The 20,607-nt window shown below is 38.0% G+C and overlaps 1 protein-coding gene and 1 long non-coding RNA gene across 2 annotated transcripts; one reads left to right on the top strand and one right to left on the bottom strand.

Moving 5' to 3' along the window:
- Nucleotides 1–7,397: 7,397 nt before the first annotated feature.
- Nucleotides 7,398–15,771, top strand: LOC309506684. The gene is made up of 3 exons (XR_014208893.1): nucleotides 7,398–7,459; nucleotides 15,287–15,390; nucleotides 15,637–15,771. It is a non-coding gene; the product is annotated as an uncharacterized lncRNA (long non-coding RNA).
- slc13a5b (solute carrier family 13 member 5b) lies at nucleotides 11,795–17,555 on the bottom strand. The gene is made up of 11 exons (XM_082180526.1): nucleotides 17,442–17,555; nucleotides 17,220–17,356; nucleotides 16,893–17,104; nucleotides 16,133–16,304; nucleotides 15,920–16,042; nucleotides 15,627–15,839; nucleotides 15,278–15,384; nucleotides 15,026–15,147; nucleotides 14,242–14,403; nucleotides 13,518–13,655; nucleotides 11,795–13,186 (listed from the first exon to the last, which is right to left on the bottom strand). The coding sequence occupies exons 1-11, from the start codon at nucleotides 17,538–17,540 to the stop codon at nucleotides 13,061–13,063; spliced, it is 1,611 nt and encodes a 536-aa protein (XP_082036652.1). The 5' UTR covers nucleotides 17,541–17,555; the 3' UTR covers nucleotides 11,795–13,060.
- Nucleotides 17,556–20,607: the final 3,052 nt, after the last annotated feature.

Raw genomic sequence — 20,607 nt, 5'->3', positions numbered from 1 at the left:
TAGCTTAGCAATGTTTCTAAGGTGGAAAAAGGCTGTTTTTGTAACATATGAAATATGATTTTCAAAAGACAGGTTGCAATCGAGTATAACACCCAGGTCTTTTACTGTCGAGGATAAAGTAACAGGACATCCTATGATGTTAAAGTTGTATTGTGCGAGGTTTTGTGGGCGGTTTTTTGAACCGATAAGTCTTGTCTGGATTTAATAGAAGAAAATTACGCGTCATCCAATCTTTTATATCTTTAACACACTCTGTCAATTTGGAAAATTTAGCGTTTTCATCCGGCCGTGATGAAATATATATTTGAGTGTCATCAGCATAACAATGGAAACTAATTCCATGTTTCCTTATAATATTTCCAAGTGGCATCATATATATTGAACATAACAGAGGGCCTAACACAGATCCCTGCGGCACTCCATAGTTTACTGGAGTTATGGTCGATTTTTCTCCATTTAAATAGACAAAATGGTAGCGGTCAGATAGGTATGATTTGAACCAGCTTAGTGCTTGTCCTTGAACACCAGTATAATTTTGTAGTCGATCTAAGAGTAATGTGTGATCTATAGTATCGAACGCAGCACTAAGATCAAGTAAAACTAGTATTGAGATACAGCCTTGGTCAGAAGCTAAAAGTAAATCATTTGTGATTTTAACAAGCGCAGTTTCAGTGCTATGATGCGGTCTGAATCCAGACTGAAACTTTTCATAGATATCATTTTGTTGCAAGAAAGAGCCCAGTTGAGCGGACACCACTTTTTCTAATATTTTAGACATAAATGGAAGATTTGAAATGGGTCTATAATTTGCTAGATTATTATGATCTAATTGTGGTTTCTTAATGAGAGGTTTTATAACTGCCAGTTTAAATGTTCTTGGAACATGACCTAAAGATAAAGACGAGTTAATAATATTGAGGAGAGGCTCTTCCCCTACAGGTAACACTTCTTTCAGTAGTTTAGTTGGTATAGGATCTAATAAACATGTTGTTTTAGATGAAGTGATAAGTTTATTTAACTCTTTTTGTCCTATAGTTGTAAAGCACTGTAATTGTTCTTGCGGGGTGATAATTGAAGCTGAATTATAAGGCGCAATTGAAGATTGAACGTTTACAATTGTGGTTCTGATGCTTTCTATTTTCTCAGTGAAGAAGTTCATGAAATCATTACTACTGAACTGTAACGGGATATTTTGTTCGGGTGACGTCTGTTTATTTGTTAGTCTAGCCACGGTGTTAAATAAAAACCTTGGATTGTTTTGGTTGTTTTCTATTAGTTTGCAGAGGTGCTCAGCCCTGGCCGCTTTTAGGGCCTTTTTATAACGTGACATACTGTCTTTCCACGCGATTCTAAAGACCTCTAAATTAGTTTGTTTCCATTTACGCTCTAAAATACGGGTTTCTCTCTTTAAAACATGCGTAGTATTGTTGTACCATGGTGCTTTATTTTTCTCTCTGACCTTTTTTAATTTAATAGGTGCAACCACATCCAATGTTCTAGAGAGAATGGTGCTCATAGTGCTAGTTAGTTCTTCTAGTTCATCTGTTTGTTTGGGTTCAGGCAGCAGATGAGACAGATTAGATAAGCAATTTGAGAAATTATCTATGGTGGATGGGAGGATTGTTCTGCCTGGTTGATAACGCGACGCCGCATGACATATTACAGCAGTACGTAATATGCAAGTTACCATGTAGTGATCAGTGACTTCATCACTTTGTGGAATGATATCTATATCGGTTGGATCGGTTCCATGTGATATAATTAAATCGAGTGTATGATTAAGACGATGTGTTGGTCCGGTGACGTTTTGCTTGACCCCAAATGAATTTAATAAATCTGTAAACGCAGCTCCTAACGCATCATTTGGATTATCTACGTGTATGTTAAAATCTCCAACAATTAATGCTTTATCGACATTGACTAATAGGTCTGAGAGAAAATCTGCAAACTCTTTTAGGAAATCAGCGTAAGGCCCTGGCGGTCTATATACGGTAGCCAAGGCTAGAGATAATAGGGATGTTTTTCTAACATCTAAGAGCGTAACATTTAGTACAAGTACTTCAAATGAAATAAACGTATAACCCGTTTTCTGAGTAACATTGAGAATATCTCTATAAATGGTTGCAACACCGCCGCCACGACCAATGAGACGGGGCTCATGCTTATAACAGTATCCAGGAGGAGTAGACTCATTAATACCGAAATAATCATTTGGTTTAAGCCAGGTTTCAGTAAGGGAAAGTACATCGAAGCTATTATCTGTGACTATTTCATTTACAATAACTGCCTTAGGTGTGAGTGATCTAATGTTTAGAAGACCTAGCTTTAGAAATAGTTTTTGTTTACTAATAGCAACATTTTCTGTTTTAATAACAATTAGATTTTTCCTAGATCCTGCAGTAGATTTATTATTTAATCTCACTAAACGAGGAATAGACACGGTTTCTATGCAATGTTCTACACTAGTATTTATATCAGTTAAATTGGTGCAGCAGAGACTATGATTTGGACTTTTGGTTACTAGTCAAAGGGTATTTAACATTTTGGAGATGTTATCTGACAGAAGATCCGCTCCGAATCTGCTTGGGTGTAAGCCATCAGCACGGAAAAGCCTAGGACGCTCCCAAAACAGATTCCAATTATTTACAAAGAGCAGTTTCTGCTCATTGCATCATGACATTAACCATTCATTTAGCGCAAATAATCTGCTGAACTTTTCATGCCCTAATCGGAACGTGGGAAGCGGTCCTGACACAATGATCGTTGTTTCAGGCGATGTGCTGCGTACCGTATGGATTAGATTCCTGAAGTCTTTCTTCAGAATCTCCGTCTGGCGCAGCCTGATGTCGTTCACTCCCGCGTGCAGGACCACAGTTCCGACGCGCTCGTCACCGTTCAGGATCTCGGGAACGCGAGCAGCGATTTCAGAAACATGAGCACCAGGAAAGCAGTGACTGTGCACCTTACTTTTACCTAACGTAGCGTGTACGTGCCGAACGATGGAATCGCCGATGATCACAGCATCGCGTTCTGTTTCGCGTAGAGGGGAGAAGCGGTTTTGTGTGGATAACTCGAAAACCGGGAGGGTCGGAGAAAGTCTTGGTCTAAACCTGACTCGCGTCTTCCGCTGCGGAACCACCCAGACTTCGTGGTGGCGTGTTGGAGCCGGAGTGAACGAGACCATGGCTGATCGCGACCGATGCTGAGGAACGCACGGAGTAGACGCGGTCGGAGTCAGCGGGTTAGTAACGTTAAACACTGATTTGTGTGCATCGGCGCGTGATGTTTCAAGAGCCAAACACCGGTCTCTCAGCTCGGCCTGTCTCAATAAAAGGTTGTGGATCTGTTTCTCAACAGCTTCCAGCTCAGACTGCAGTGTGTGCAACTCAAATGTGTCCTCACCTGCACCAAAAGGTAGACTACTTACATCTGATATTTTCGCCATTTTAACAGATGTACAGTGAGTTAGCAACGAAGCTACCAGTGATGCTATCAATATTAATACTAATTTATGACTGAAGTCTTGGATATAATCCGTTTTTTTTTTTTTTTTTTTTGTGGTAGGGGCGTAGAGTAGACGCACGATAGGCGAAACATTTTTTTTTTTGTAAGTGAGTGTGGAGAAGACGCGTTCAGCCGTGATCCACGGACGTAACCTTTAAGAGTATGCAGCGTTGGATCACTAATAGGCTTGAGACGCATCTGCTCAACAGTCCGCGTTGTAACTATGAGGTTTGAGCAGTAACGTTAGTGCTTCTCAGTGAGGAAAAGTAGAAAATGTTCGTTGTAAGTGAGTTTAAAGAGAAAAATCAAGAATTATAAATCAAATCGATAGAGCTCCAAAAACAACAACGCGTTCAGACGCGACGCATGATAATAACAGGACAAGACATTACTCACCGTGTTTGTAGTGAGCACCAAGGACGAGTGGATAGCTCATCTAGATGTTGATGGAGTGACTGTACCCTTTAAACTGGACACAGGCGCACAGGTGAACCTTCTGCCAACAAAAGATTTCTACAGATTGAGGAAAAAGCCGAAAGTTCAAGACAAAAAGATAAATATACGAACTTACAATGATGAGCCGATTCCCACAAAAGGGGTATGTAGGATCACACTGACAGCAAAAACAGGACAGACTGTGAATGTAATGTGTGTACTGGTAGAGGGTAACAGACAGCCTATTGGGCTGAAGGCCTGTGAAAATGTTGGGCTCATAAAGAGAGTTCATGTGATCAACAGTAAAGCAGTTATGCAGAGTGACACAGTTGAGAAACAGAATGAGATGGTACTGTTAACAAGATAGTTAAACAGTACCAAGATGTGTTTGATGGAGTGGGCTGTTTACCAGGCAAACACAAAATACAGCTGAAGGAAAATCCTCAAGCAGTCATACATCCAGCCAGAAAGCTCTCAAAGAAAGGCTGAGAGCTGAATTGCAATCCTTGATTGAAAAGGATATAATAAGAAAAATAGAGGAACCAACAGAGTGGGTAAATTCTCTGGTAATTTTGGGGGGAAAAAAATGGTGATCTCAGACTTTGTATAGATCCAAGAGATTTAAATAAGTGGATCAAAAGAGAGCATTACAAGTTGCCAACAAAGACTGACATAACAAGCACAATGACAGGTGCACGTTATTTCTCCAAACTCGATGCATCATCAGGATTTTACCAAATTGTCCTGTGCTAAAGTGCTAAATTGTGTACTTTCAACACACCCTTCGGGCGACACTGTTTCCTTCGCTTACCTTTTGGGATCGGTTCAGCGCCAGAGGTATTTCATAGAACAGTGCAACAGCTGTTTGATGGCATGGAAGGTGTGGGAGTATTCCTGGATGACATAATAATATGGGGAAAAACGCAAAATGAACATGACAAAAGACTCAGTGAAGTGTTAAAACAAGCACAGAAGTCAGGACTGAAACTAAACAGACAAAAGTGTGAGTTTGGAGTGACTGAGATCACTTACCTCGGAGATAAGCTATCCGCAGCAGGAATACAGCCAGACCTAGAAAAAATGCGAGCTGTAGTTGACATGCCAGCACCTAAAGACAAAGCATATTACAGAGAGCATTGGGGATGCATCGAAAGATGGACTTGGAGCAGTATTACTCCAAAAACATGGGACAGAGTGGTTTCCTATTGCTTACGCATCATGTCACAGTGTCTGTTGTGTTCCACTGGGTGTCACTAGAGGTCCCTTCCTTCCAGTCTCCATTCTTCCTGGAACCACATTTCCCATGATTCCTTGTTTGTTCCCATCACTTGTGATTACACCCAGCTGTTTCCATTTATGTTGTCAGTGTCTGTGCATAAATACCCTGTTGTGTTAGTTCATGTCACGGAGTCATTATTGTATGTCATTCGTCTACACTAAGGTCTGTTTCTAGTCTGTTCTCGTTTTTGTTCTTGCTTGTTTTGTTTTATTGTTATTCTGACGGATTAAATGGTTTTCGACACTGGCATGGACGACTACGATTCTGATTATTATAACTTAGACGTTTGCATGGATGACGATGATTTGGACTGCCCTGAGTACTGTGTTGCTGCATTTGGATCCACCCATTTCTCCACTAGCAATCATGACACATCACGCACAATGACAGCAGCAGAGAAAATTTACGCACAGATTGAAAAAGAGACATTAGGCGTAGTTTTCGGCTGCGAGAAGTTTCATGAGTATGTGTATGGAGACTGACCACAAACATCTGATCGCAATATCAACGAAGGTCCTGGGTGATGTACCACCACGCATCCAACGTCTTCTGTTGCTTTAAAAGGTAAACTTTTGATAGTGGCCGAAGCTCTTAGCAGAGCCAGCCTGCAACACAGCGGTAAAAGTAGCACGGAAAATGATGTACAAATTCATGTGGATTGTGTAGTGGGCCATATACCTGTGTCCAAACAGAAGTGGGTGGAGTTTGCAGACGCAACAGCAAGCGACAGCGTATTGCAAGAAGTGATTTGTAAAATCAACTCACCGGAAGATGAGACGCTACCAAGCCCATATCAGCATTTCAGGGATGAGCTTTCTATCATTGATGGAGTCCTTCTGAAAGGAAGTAGGATGGTAGTCCCTAATACGATGGGACGACAACAAATGACCGGGCTTGTACGCGAAGGTCATATGGGCAACGAAAAGTGCAAACACCGTGCCCAAGACGTAATGTATTGGCCCTTTATGAACAGAGATGTAGAAACACGTGTACAACGCTATGAGATTTGTCAGCAACACAGATACAAACAGCAAAAAGAGCCGCTGTTACCTCACTTTAAACCATGCGAACCTTGGAGGAAAGTGGGAGCTGATTTGTTCCAACTGAATGGGAAAGATTATATGGTTGTCATGGATTACTACTCCAACTATCCAGAGTTTGCATTGTTGACAGACTCCTCCGCAAAGCATGTGATCTCGCATTTGAAAACTATTTTTGCGAGACATGGAATCCCGGTCACTTTAGTCAGTGACAACGCACTGTGGGCTGACATTCAAAGAGTTTGCAAAACAGTATGAATTCGAGCACATAACATCAAGTCCATATTACCCACAGTCAAATGGGTTAGCCGAAAAGGCGGTGCAGATTGTGAAACGTCTGCTGAAGAAAGCAGCTGAAGCTGGGGAGGATCCTCACCTTGCTATCCTGAACTACAGGTCAACACCTTTAGAAGGTGGGAAATCTCCAGCAGAACTACTGATGCTACCGGTAGGAAGCTGAGGACAAAGTTACCCTCAGCTGAACATTTGCTACAAAGTAAAGACCAATCTGTTCTGTGCCAAGGAAATGCAGCTCCGAGGTCACCTACAACAAAACTGCAAAACCTTTACGCCCACTGGAATGTAAAGATTTGGTGCAAGTAAGATGTGACGGTAAATGGGGACCAAAAGCAAAAGTTCTGAAAGAGATCACGCCTAGATCTTACGAAGTACTCACAGAGTATAATACTCTTCGCAGAAACAGGAGGGATTTGCTGAAAATTCAAAAAACAGAATTCAGTGTGGATGATGGGAGCAATTCTGTGGCTTCAAAAGAACATTGCAATGAGAGAGATGTTGGGCAGAAGAGTACCTCGAAGAAAAGCTTTGCAGATAGTACACTATCCTCATCTCTGAGTGCAGAAAAAGCAGTGAGGCCAAGAAGATTAATTGTTAAGCCCAAAAGACTTATTGAAGAGTGTTGAAGTGTTGATATGTGACACATTGTTAAATAGTTAAAATGTTATGATAAAAAAACAGGAAGTTTTTGGAAAGAAGTTTTGTTTATTTTATTATTTGACTTGCATTGGAATATGTTTTTTTTTTTTTTTTTTTTTTTAAAGGGAGACGTAGATGAGTGCCACTAGGGGGCACTAATGCTTTCAGTAATGCATGTGCAACTGTTCAGAAAAATAATAAAGCAACGCACATGGCGTGTAGAAACTATGCATCTGTGTTGGTGGTCTATGGTCTATGCAACAAGGTAAATGAAACACTTGGCTTGCCACTGCCCTGAAGCGCGAAAATCAGCCTTTTAAATATCAGCTGACCGTTGGGCCGTCTCATTCTTCATCAAGAAAGGATACGTGAGAATTAAGTTTACCTCAGCTAAATAAGATAGGCTACGTAATTATTCGAACATAACCTACAACTTTCTTGTCTAATCTGACATTTATTCGAACATCTTCTGGTCAGGTATGATAAATATTTAACTTTATGACAAAAGTATGAAGCCAAAATGATATAATGATGAGTAGGCCTAATTGCAGCACTGCACTCCTTGAACAGGCAGCGACAAGCCGTAGCCTAGGCCCTACTTGCACGGTAATGTTTTTTCCCTTTTTTTTTAAACGCACAGAGAGAATTTTTTTTTACTGCTCACACACCTGTTTATTTTTTTTTCTTTGATTTGTCGTCTCATTCGTTTCTTGATAGATTTTCTCATGTGTGCTCATGCTAGTTAACGTTAGTCCACTCCCTGTATAGTATGTTTGTTTGTTTTTTTTCTCACAAATGTATGACTTTTGGAAGTGCAATTTGATTACCATAATTATGCAGTTTTAATAAAGTTGAATTAGCTAACTTTCTACGTCATTTTTACTCTTCAAAGTGTACACTTGCAGGTGTTCATTAATTAAAATTAATTTACTGTTAGGCCCATAAATAATAATTTATAAACAATATTTAAAAAGTACATATTTATCTAACATTAAATATTTATATATTTATATCTATAATTAAAAATTAACCACAAAACATAACATGCTAAATGGGGAATATCTATATCTAGCATAAAAAAATTAATTGTCAGAACGTCGTCGTCTTTAAGTTGCTGAATGTTACGCAACAATTTGTTGTTACAATGTTGCGAGCACGTAGACAGCGATGTTGCCATAGCAGAAATGCAACGTGCCACAGTAAATGTGTTTGCTAGGTAAATTTTGACAATTGAAAAATGAAATGCAACCATGCCAAGGTTTCAGATTGCATGGTCTTGCAATAACATCTATAACTGCATGGTTTTGTAAGGTTTTGAACTGATTTTATTTTTAAATTTTTTACTCAGTCGTTTACACTTTGCCTCTTTCTGCAACTTTTTTGCAAAGTACTAGCGGTTTTCTGAACCAAAACTAATGTAATACAGTGCTTTGATTTATTTATAATTAATTTTATGCATGCAAGTGGCCACTGCACTCATCCCCGTGTTTGCTGTGGTACTGTGACGTGAAATAGTGCGCGAAAACTGACGGCGATGTCCTGCGGTGGTTGGTTAGCACTTGGCGCCAAGAAGAAAAGTCAGGCGGAAAAATTGCTGACATAGTTTTATTCAGAGTTGAAAGAAAAGAAAAACAAAGACGTAAGTTAACTGAAGTTTGGCATGTGTCGCGTTAAATGTGGAAAGCTAAAGGATGCTATAAGTTAAGATTGAGCTAGCCCCACTCTGTTACTGTCTAGAATGCTCATTAACGATGACTACACTGTAAACAAAAAAAAAAGTTGAGAAAAATTAAAAGTTTAAGGCAACCAGCTGCAGGACATTTTTGCGTTTTCTCAACTTACGTGTTTGAGTTATCTCAACTTTTCTCAACTTTTTTCATGTTAAATAGTTGAATAAACTTTAAAAACGGAATTTTTCATACAAAACGTAAGTTGGATTTTTTACAGTGTAGTTAAAGTTTAAGACAGCTAGGCTGAGAGAGCTATGTTTCAAAGTCACATTTGCCGTAGTAACCAATGGTAAAATACCATGCTTTTTTGCATGGTGAAAGTTGGGTTGACGTCAGAACCCAACGTCAGATTGACGTCAACATCCGTCGTCGGACAGACCTTGGATTTTGGGTTGACTTCACTGTTGACGTCACTCTAGGTCAGTGTCAGTGCCCAGGGGCACCAAAGAGTCTTAATCCGCCAATATACATAATGATATGGGTAGCGCAACTATGACTGTTTAAGCCCCGCCCCTCCCTTCCAGTTCTGTGACTGCGGTTTTGAAACTGTGGTTCTGAAACTGCTGGTGCTGTGGGTCTGCAGCTGCATACTATTGGAATAAACGGAGACTGCTCTATTTTGGGAGAGTCCACAAAGCAACTGCTTGCTGTACCTTTCACAACTAGTATAAGTAGGCTACTGAAAAACCCATGAAATTTTGAACGCTATCCTCACAATGGCAAAACTGACATTTGATGTTTCTAATTGGTTGCTATGCTATGTTTAGTGAAACAGATTGTTTGTGTGCACTACTACTTGTGTCGCCATTTGGTGGAGCTATTTGTCCTAAAATTATAGATTGAGTCTTGGATACACTTTTTATTACAATGAATATACAAGAAGAAAGCACAGAGACCGTCTAATGCTTAATATTTTATATATATCTAATAATATAATATTTTAATGTTTTAATTGAAGAGGATTTTTAACCTACAAAACCTTTGCTAGAGAAAACTCTCCCCGCTCTCTCCCAAAGTAGCATACTACTTTGTGTCACTAATACAGGGTACTAGAAAATGAATTAGCCTTTTATCCAACATATTACTTACCAGAAAGTAAAGAGTTAACCGTATTCACTTAGTTCAACAAAAAGTCTTAGACAAGAATAACATCCAAGCAAAAATGAACTTATGCTCTCTGTTTTTTGGGGGGGCTCTTATATGTATATACAGCCAAATTGGAGGCTGAGGCATATGCACTTTTGGTTCAGATGGATAATGAGTGGGTGTTGGAGATGCCGAAAAGCAGAAAAGGGCACTGTAATTAAATCTGCTCCTTCCCTCAAAGATCTAGGATCATAGTGATCACAGTGTCACAGAACACCCAACCGCTTGTTAGCTGCTTACTTGTAAGCCCTATAACAATTTAATTTCTTAAATAGAAAAAAAATGCATTCTGTGGTGAAAGGCAGAACTTTTTTGAGAATCACTTTCTGTAATTCAATTTCATCGCTTTGTTTTATGCCAAAGATTTTTGTGTGTTATATGTGACTGCTATTTTTAAAAAGGATTTCTTTGTATGGCACACTTCTTTCGTTCTGCTGCCCATTCGGCCGCACGCATGTGATCTAAACCTGACCAAAATTGCAACATTCCTCTGTAGTTATTGCAACAATTGCAAGAAATTATCATGAGGTTTCAACCTGGTCATACCTCAGCAATTGAGGATTATTATGCACTATGGGGTTTGCAGTGGCCGCTGGCTGCATGGAGACTATAAACACATGGTTGTGAAGTCTAGTCTTTTGTCTCCACAAGACCATGAGCTATCATTAATCCAGTGCTTCTAACCTGGGAAGGTTTGTGAAATCATCAGGTGGATTTGCTGTGGTGCAGCACTGTCTACTCTTAGGATTTAACTTGAACTTAGAGATTGTGATTGAGTCACAGTCACAACCAAACATTGACTTTTAAAGTCACACTGTTTTAACCGCTTTTCACTCTTTTTGTGTGGAACCCCCTGCTTTCTGTTGACATTAATTGTAAGCAAACTTCATGTTCCTGCTTGAAACCAGAACTTTCCTACACTTTCTTCTCAAAGAAAGGCTGAGCCCAGCTAACAATTTTTAGTTCTGTGAATGTAAAAATAACTATTAGAGAACGTTCTGTAAACTTTCTCTTTAGGCTGTTAGTAAAAACTCAGTGTAACAAGGTATGTTTTTGGTTAAACCTGCCGAAAAAGTTCTTAGAATTACTTATTTATTTATTAATTCATTCATTGTTTAAAGTAACCAACTGGGACCCATATGCTAACGTTCTGTTAGGAAACCTAAGTAGAACAAAATATATTGAATTGTCAATCAGAGTTTTTTTTTGTTTTTTTTTTTACTGATCCATCATATAGAAAACTACCTTTTTTTGTGCAGAAAATCTGTTAGCTTTCTTTCTATATTACAGACTGGCTCTTTATTGAAGTGAACCAAATCTGGTTGTGCTTGCATGAGAGAGTCAGCTGAGCTATTTTATAGGGCTCAATGTTTATAGAACACTGTCATTGCTGTCATTGTTTCTGTGCCATGCCTTTTCCCCAAATAGTCCTTGCTTCACATTTAATTTGTACTGGCGGGATCACTTTGAACTTAATGAAAGTCTTCCTTTTAGTGTCCTTGGTGTGCAAAGTTTAAGTTGCATAATTATAGTTATTTTAAACAGCAGCTGGTGTCAGTTTTTTAAAAATTTTATATACATCATCTTATGCTATTAGAATATAGGCTAACAGAATATATCAAACATTGGGAATGTTACCAGAAGCATATGTAGCATAACATAACCACCATAGACACTGAGTAGAATGTGTAATTTAGGATCAAGCATATTGTTGTAGGGAAATGGTTTTATTTAGTTTTATCTCTTTAACATAACAGAACAGCAGTTTGAGGGCATATTCCATTTACAGTCATGCCCTTTAAGTGCTTTATTTTCATAAACAGATTTATTCTAATAATTTCTCAAATTCCAAAAGAAATATTCAGTAAGCATTGTAGTATTCATTCAAACAAAATGAGATACAGTGTATCAATGAACTCACACATCACACTGGAATATACAGTATAGGTGCATTAAACTCTGGAAGGCCGTCCCTCATTCACACTAAGGTCATATGCTTTACAATTCAGCAGTACTTTAATTTTACAAATATTCAAGTCATTTTGATGCTATAGGTACAGTAATCACTGATTGGTGGATTTAGTGGAATTATAAAAACTTCAAACGTAGATGTACAGACAGTATTGAAGTTGCATATTTACATACTGTAAACTCTGTTAAAACACAACAACATAGATAGATTTTAATAATCTGATTGCCAAAATGTATAAATGTTAAAATGTTTCAGTACACCTGTTAAGAACTATGAGGTATTTGTTTCATTTAATGTAGGAGTTGCCCTATGTGTCTTTCCAATTCAATGCCCTGAGATTTAATGCAGTTGTGGATGAGGCTTTCATATCTCAGTCATGAGAAATTCAAATGGGTAATTATAATTGGAGTTAATGTCAATAATGCTGCCTTATTATTTAGTTGACGAAAGGATTGCTCAACTAGTTGTGGTTCTGACAGATTAGCATGCCTTCTAAACAATATGTGAAAGATATGCTTGAAAATAATGTTTCTAACCTGCTCCTTAAATTGGTTCCATTCCTTGTTTGTTCTGTGCTTTCTTATTTTGAGTCAACATATCATTTGTTAGATGAACTTATGTGATGATCCTGCATACTGTTCAAAGTTTGGGGTCAGTAAGTCAGTATTCATTTTTAAATAATGCTTTGATTCAATAAGGACACAAAGACTGGAGTATTGCCTGCTAAAAATTCAGCTTTCCCATAAAAACAACAACATTTTAAATACTTTAAAATAGAAAACAGTTATTTTAATCTTTAATAAAAAATCTTACTGACCCCAAATATTTGAAAATAGCATATATGGCTGCTTATTTAGTCAGACCCTTAAGTGAAAGAGGTTATCAATGTGCAAAATAGTCCTGCAAGACATGGCAGGTTTCAGTTTCTCTGTGCTACAGCTTGGATCCATGAAGTTTATGAGAATAATGGGAAGAAAATGAGCAGCTTGCTGGTTTGCATTCGGCCTCGTACTGTCCATCATATTACTGTTTGGTTGGCCCATGCAGGGAAAGAATCTAGGTTGAACATGGCCTTTCCCCAGGTGTTGATGGCTAAGGTGATGCAGAAAACCCCTATGACATTCATCATCATGCCAGTTTTTGCCTGAGAAAAACAAAAAGTTAAATGTCACTTGAGTGAGTTTATTGGTCACTGGAGCAGCTGGGAAGGAACATCTTTTAGAAGTGGTCAGACAACTTATGGTTTGTCTATATATAGGGCCACATTTGTTTGAACAATCCTCTGTTTTAACATTCACGGACATAACTACATATATCATTTGATGGTATATGATCTTTTAAACCAGTTCCTTTGTGTTATGATGAGCTTTTAAAGACATTTTGAATATGAAAATTAGCTGAAATTGTCGTCTGGGCAGAGCAAACCAGGGAAAGTGATTTTTTTTCTCTAGAATAAAACCAATTTTGAAACTCACCATGTCTGAAACCTTGAGGTATCCGTAGGAAAAGACTATAGCGTTTGGAGGAGTTGCCACAGGTAACATGAATGCGAAGGATGCGCTAAGTGTGCATGGCACCATGACGTACAGAGGGTTGATTCCAATAGATTGAGACTGTGAAACAATCAGAAATGTATGACATATTTATAAAGCAGAAAACAAGATTTAATTGTGGATAGTGCTGACTCATGTGTCTCTGATCTAAGTGCGTGTTTTCTAAGCTGTCTCTAAGTGTCTGTAATTGGGCTGTAATTCTTAGAGATTAGAACAAACTGTGAGTCATGTCTGCACAGAGGCCACCGTTTCATTGAAGCATTGCACAGCTGGTGAGCAATACAACTTCATGGCGGATGCTATTTCAAGAATTCTAGCACCTGCTCCTTTTGGGCACATATACATATATGTGCACACGCACACGCACGCACACGCACGCACACGCACACACACACACACACGCACACACACACACACACGCACAAGCACACGCACACGCGCACGCACACACACACACACACACACACACACACACACACACACACACACACACACACACACACACACACACACACACACACAAAATACAGTATGTATTTCATTTTCTCATGCATTGAAGGCTTTTCTAGAACCTATTCCCTGATAAGAATGAGAAAACCTTCCTAAGGCTTTCAATTTTGCTCCTGGGTTTACATTCAGTTCTTACCATAGTAGCAAGAACAGGGAGGAAAAGGGTTGCTGTGGCCACATTGCTGGTGCATTCAGTGAAAACGGCAATCACGAGGCACAGGATGATAACAATGGCCCAGGGAGGGATACTGTGTAGGGGAGTCAACTGGTTTCCAATCCATCTGGATAGACCTGACTCCTGAGATAAAAGATATATATGAAGTCAAATGCAGGTCAAAAATAGGGAACTTTATTCACTTTTTTAATCATAATGATGATTACGTTAATCCATCATTATGGTCAAGCTAATTAGTTATGTTTTTTTTATGAAATTTGTGTTCCAAATCATCTAGTAATTTCAATTTGTGTGAGGGCAAAACATTTCCCTACATAGATTTCGCATTGCAGGGATCAAGTTGGTCAAGCGAATTGGCCGTGTTGACAATCGGAAAGCTGCTTTGTTGGAAAGTGACCTCTATGTGAGCCATGCTTCATGTATTGCTGTGCTATAGACAACCAACCCTTTTTGTCTACAAAATTTGGCTGATGTTTACAGAGCATATTGCCACAATTCTAAATACATTGTTAAATATATGCTCTATATGCTTTAAACACATTGTTTTTATTTATTCTGTTATTGATGTCTTAATTATTGTATGTTTCAATAAATCTCTTATCAAAAAAAATTCTGAAAAATGTTTGCAAATGTTTAGAGGCCAGTTTAATGACAGCCGCCATTTAAATGATTATATCTTGATAGCGGTTTGGAGAAACACAATAATTGTCAAATAACTTTTTCATTGAGTGCATAAAACTCTCACCTCACTACCTTTGGCCAGGGCAAATCCTCCACCTAGAAGCAAAACTATGTTCCAGGGTAACTTCTTTTGAGCTACTTGCCAGGACAGCAGGGCTGTACTGGGTGCAGAAGAGAGCTGAGACTCTGTGAATGAATATATATATATAGTGGGTCATAGCAAACAGTATTCCAACTCTCAGCCATCTGACATATAGCTCAAATAGGCTCCATTGTTTTCAGTGTAGACCTTTTTGTTGTGTAAAATATGTCTTACCTGTTTCAGAGCCAGTTGATGGCCAGAAGCAAAGCCGAGGTGGTTTTGATGGAAGAATAAAGAGCAACATGGCAATGAAGATTGCAACTGTAGCATCCGTCACATATCTGAATGTATGGAATTTTAAACATCAAAAAGTTATATTATTATTCCAAAATGTCCTAAATATATATTTAATACAATATGATCAAAATAAATATTTTTGTATAAACATCAAATAATTTATTTTGAGTTTAGTCTATGAAAAATGGCTTAAATAATTTACATTTAGATGGATATCAAACATGGTTAGTGACTTCAATAAATTGCAAATTTGTAATAAATTCAATGATTCAAGACTAAATCATACTCTGCTTCAGTGTTAAAGGTGTGTGTTGCCCAGCCTGCCACAAATCCCGGATCTCGACTAAACCACAGCGCCACAAGCAAACTGAAGAGAGCCAGAACGCTGAGTTCACCAAAACACATCGGTCCCAGCAGAAGATGCTGCTCCCGGATCACATTATAGGCGGCTATATCCTTTTCTGACTTTACCACCCCACATCCCCATGTCTTCCTAATGCTGGAGACATGAACAAAGAGCTTCATGAAAGGAATGTTAAAAGCAAAGGTGGAATCTACCAAAGTGATTATATATCATACTTGAATCCCATGAAAACGAACTGAAGATAGAGCCAAGCTATCGTCAGCATGATGATCATGTTTGGGAACGCAAACCCAAACCATGAGGCGAAATTGATAACATCACCATTCTCAGGAAATAATCTGGAGGAAAATAAAGCAAAGGGTTCAGTAACTTGAAACACGAATGGTTGTAGTAAAGTGTTAGTTTTTTATCAGAGGGTTAATACTCACTGGTTCATCTGACCCTTAAATACTAGGTTAGGTCCAGTGCCTGTGAGTGTGGCCGTCCCCCCAATGCTGGCAGCATAGCACACACACAGAGTCATGCCTTTAGCCATGAGCCGCTTTTCTGCTGACTCCTTTTGCTTGGCCTCTGCTGAGACATCCAACATGCGTAGCACCACTAAGAAATATGGAATATACTTAAAAGCGATAGTTCATTCAAAAATAAACATTCTGTCTTGAATTCAAAAGTTTGGGATTGTTAAGACTTTGTTATAAAGTAGTCTCTTATGCTCAAGAAGTCTGCATTTATTTAATCAGAAATGCAGCAAAAGTAGTTATATTATGGAATATTATTAGAATTTAAAATAACTGTTTCCTATTTTAATGTTCTTTAAAATGTCATTCATTCCTGTGATGGCAAAGCATCAGCTATAAATGACTTTCCTGTCACTTTTGATCAGTTTAATGCATTCTTTCTGAATACAAGTACACTTTAGATTAGAGTCCAGTTCTCTTAACTACAACTTTTGCCTCAACAAACTTCTAATTGTTACTTATTAATAGTTAGTAAGGTAGATGTTGTTTCGCTATTGGGTAGGATTAAGGATGTAGAACATGGTCATACATATATGGCATTAATATGTGCTTAATAAACAGCCAATATCTAGTCATATGCATGCTAATAGTGAGAATTGGACCCTAAACTGAAGTGTTATCAAAAGTACTAATTTCTTTCAAAAGTCTTTATGACCCCATAAAGACTGACCTTCTTTGTCTCTGTCTTTTGCCGTCTGTTTGTACTCCGCCTCAGGGGCCTGGGGCCGCTCCTCACCGCAGGTCATCTGTGAAGGCTCTGTCTCCTGTTTGTTCAGCTGTTCCAGCACAGCCTGCACTATAGGGACCATCATGGCCGTGGTAGCCGTGTTACTGATCCACATGGAGAGGAAAGCTGTCACCCCCATGAAACCCAGCATCAGGCTGTATTAATAAAGAGGAAGCAGTCAGAATGCGAATACAAGTGTGAAATCTACACGAATAAAGATTGGATTTAACAATCTACCAATGATTGTGCCTGGTACAGGGTTTAACCTACAGCGCTGGGCGCACACCAACAATGAGCAGCACTCTCAGGGCGATACGTTTGTGCAGGTTCCAGTGTTCAACTGCCACAGCGACCATCAGTCCACCCACAAACAGCATGTTAGTGTCCTTCAGGTACTGCATACACACCTAGAGAACAACACAAAAGCTTTTATTTTAGCTTTTGATGAGTGCTTTCGGGCTATTCTTCTCTTCATTCATACCTTTAACTTACCATTTTGGACTGCATGATACCAAGCATGGGAAAGAGAACAGCAGGTAGCAGTGATGTGACAGCTAAAGGAAGAGCCTCAGTACACCAGTATACTGCCATCAGAATGATTACATAGGCACAGCTGGCCTCCTGGAAGATGGAAATATGCTCTTTAAAAAACACAAGCTATATTAGATGGGCACATATTGGGGCCAAATGTCTGAAAGTCATATTTGACTAAATAAATGCAGGTAATGCTATTTTATTGTATTATTTTATTATTTTACAAATCAATCTGATTGAAAAGTTGAATTGTTTTTCTAATTAATTTCTAATTAATTGTTTTTAAATTTTTCTAATTAAAATAAATTGAAAATGTCTTAGCATTTGGTATGTCCGTCTTTTGCTTTAATGACAGAAGCAATGCTGTCCAGTGTCCAGCATAATTTGAGAATCATCTAAAGAGCATCTTGTGACTTAAGATCATCTGTAAAAAGAAGTTCTAATGATGAAGATCACACGCTTACTTATTTGATTAGTAACAAATAGTGATGTGATCTTTTTTTTTTTTCAAGTGATGAATCCCAGATTTTGAATGTGATCTCAGACTTTTGGACCCCACTGTAATAGTATTGCCTTTTCAAATATGTTAAATATCTTGTTAAAAATCTTTAAAATAGCTTCAATGGGCCTGACAATGCAGAGGATGAGGCAAAAATACACATTTCATTTACTATCAGTGGGAGCAATTGATATGAACTTTGTCTCGTGCACATGACAGACATGACCACAAAACACATTGACTCAGAGTCAGGAATTTAGACTATATGTGTTCCCACGCTTGAACATACACAATGACAAAGGGTTAAAAAAACAAGTTTGAGGCACAATGAATTATTGTACATGGAGGCCTCAGGGTACGAATGTAGTCCCTATGTACTAAACAGAATACATTTACGTTACTAAAGCATTTGACAGGTGCAGAAACACTAACAAGCATAACCTCTGACAAAAGCATGCAACATCTACACTATAGAAGTAAATCGATAAGTTTAAGCTCTCAGCATTGAAGTAAAAAGTTGCCAAAATTTTGTTCAATTCAGATAAAAGCTTTCATTTACATACCCTTGTGTTGATGACTACTGGAAGTGGGAGAAGAATCAAAGGAGTGAAGAAAAGAACTATCCCATTCTTCAAGTTCCATATGGATTTTAGTGTTGGGAACATCTCAAAATAAAGACAGTTTTTGCATATAAAGTAAGTTTAACACTGTTGAACTCGTCCTTTTAACCTGCTCAATGGGGTGGAGTGAGAGAGAGAGTGAGTGAGTGAGTGTGTGAGTGAGGGACAGGGAGAGTGAGAGAGAAAAAGCAATTATTATTACAGACTCCAGCACACAGCCAGATTTGAAATCATATATTTTTAATCTTTATAACTTGATGATACTCTAGGGAATCAGCTGCTATTTCTGGGCTGATGAGATTCAGAAGAAAAGTGGATGCTATTTAACACAGTTACAGACTTGTGCCTAAGCTACATTAACAGCATTGCCAAATGGCCAAAAAATATATAATTGTGCTGCATTGTTTTAGATGGAATGAACTCATGTAGATAAGTGTTTACTTGGATGTACATTGATGAATTTTTGTTATAATCGAAGTAAAGGACACCTTGTTCTGAGACCTTAGTTGACTTAACTTAAAAAAGTGAGGAAACCTTTTGCCTTAAAATTATTAAGTAATAAACTTCATGCATTGAAAAGTTAAGTTGTGTGAATTTGACAATTCCACCTAACTTTTTTTTTCAACTATGCATTAAGTTTATTTACTTAATCATTTTAAAGCAACGGGTTTCCTCACTTTTTAAAGTTAAGTGAACTGATCACTTTTTACAGTGAATGAATATTTCTCAGTGTGTAGGTGTATTATTGAATGCAAATTTCTGGTGAATGTAAATTTCTGGTATATGCATGTCACAATTCAATCTGCCTTTAGGCCTTATGGGTGTACAGTGCCTGTAAAGTGCTTTGGGTGTACAGCAGTAGTACATATGATGTACAGCAGTAGTACATTCATTCATTCATTATATTTAGATGAATTAAAAACATCACATAATTTAAATAAAAAATGTGAAAAGCAACACAAAATATCCATCAGCTATTGCAACATTAAATTGTATAATGTTTAAATAACATGTGACATCTTGCTCCTGACAGCTATAAAATATGACACTGACATTGTAGATTGGGAGGACAGGATTCTTAAAAATGTTTGTGACAAATTTCCCATGTGACAACTAGGCCCGACATCCCATAATTTCCATAAAGAGTTTTAAGTAGTTTAGCCTAAGAAAATCTGAAATTATGAGAAATTAGTTGGTGGAAATTCGTGCGTCATTTATTGATTGCCAATTTAGACTGAAAATTAAGATAGCAGAGGCTACAGACATTTTAATTGGTCCTTTTATTAATTATTTAATTATTTTTTTTGTCTTTGAACATTACAACAGCTCACTGTCAGTTACAAGTCTTGATCATAGGTCTTGATCCACACCAGAAACAATAGCATGACGCCCTCTAGTGGATTTCTATAGGCAGCAGGTTTATCCTGGGAAGGTTGAGCATTAGATCGCCTTATCATTAGATTCATTAGAGGCATAGCCTACATGGTGTGTATCTATCATTAGCTGCTCAGTAAATGAATATATATATATATATATATATATATATATATATATATATATATATATATATATATATATATATATATATATATATATATTTATAACCAACAATTATGTCTTTTAATTTTCTCGATCCCAGTGTTTTTCCTGCTCTTGTGCGCCCAACACTGCACATTTTGAACGCTTCACCTCAGATTTATTAGACTCTGGGACCTGAAGGCCTGGTTTCACCGACAGGATTTGGCATTAGTTCAATTAGGGCAGAAAAACACATTAGGCCTACAGTGGTGTGCATCTTGAGACAAAACAATGGCACTGACATATTTTAATATGTCAAGTTGCTTTCAGGTAAAACAGTTTTAAAAAAAAAAATTGATTCCCTTGTCTGTGAAACCCATAGACAGTATGGTGAAACCGCGGGGAAATGTCATGTCAAATTAGTACGAGTCCGACACCAAACATGTGTAACGTTAGGGGGCGCCCATGAGCAGGAATGACAAACACT

Source organism: Leuciscus leuciscus, assembly GCF_965113295.1.
Source record: "Leuciscus leuciscus genome assembly, chromosome: 9".
Classification (NCBI taxonomy): Eukaryota; Metazoa; Chordata; class Actinopteri; order Cypriniformes; family Leuciscidae; genus Leuciscus; species Leuciscus leuciscus.
This window is presented reverse-complemented; position numbering and strand designations above follow the sequence as displayed.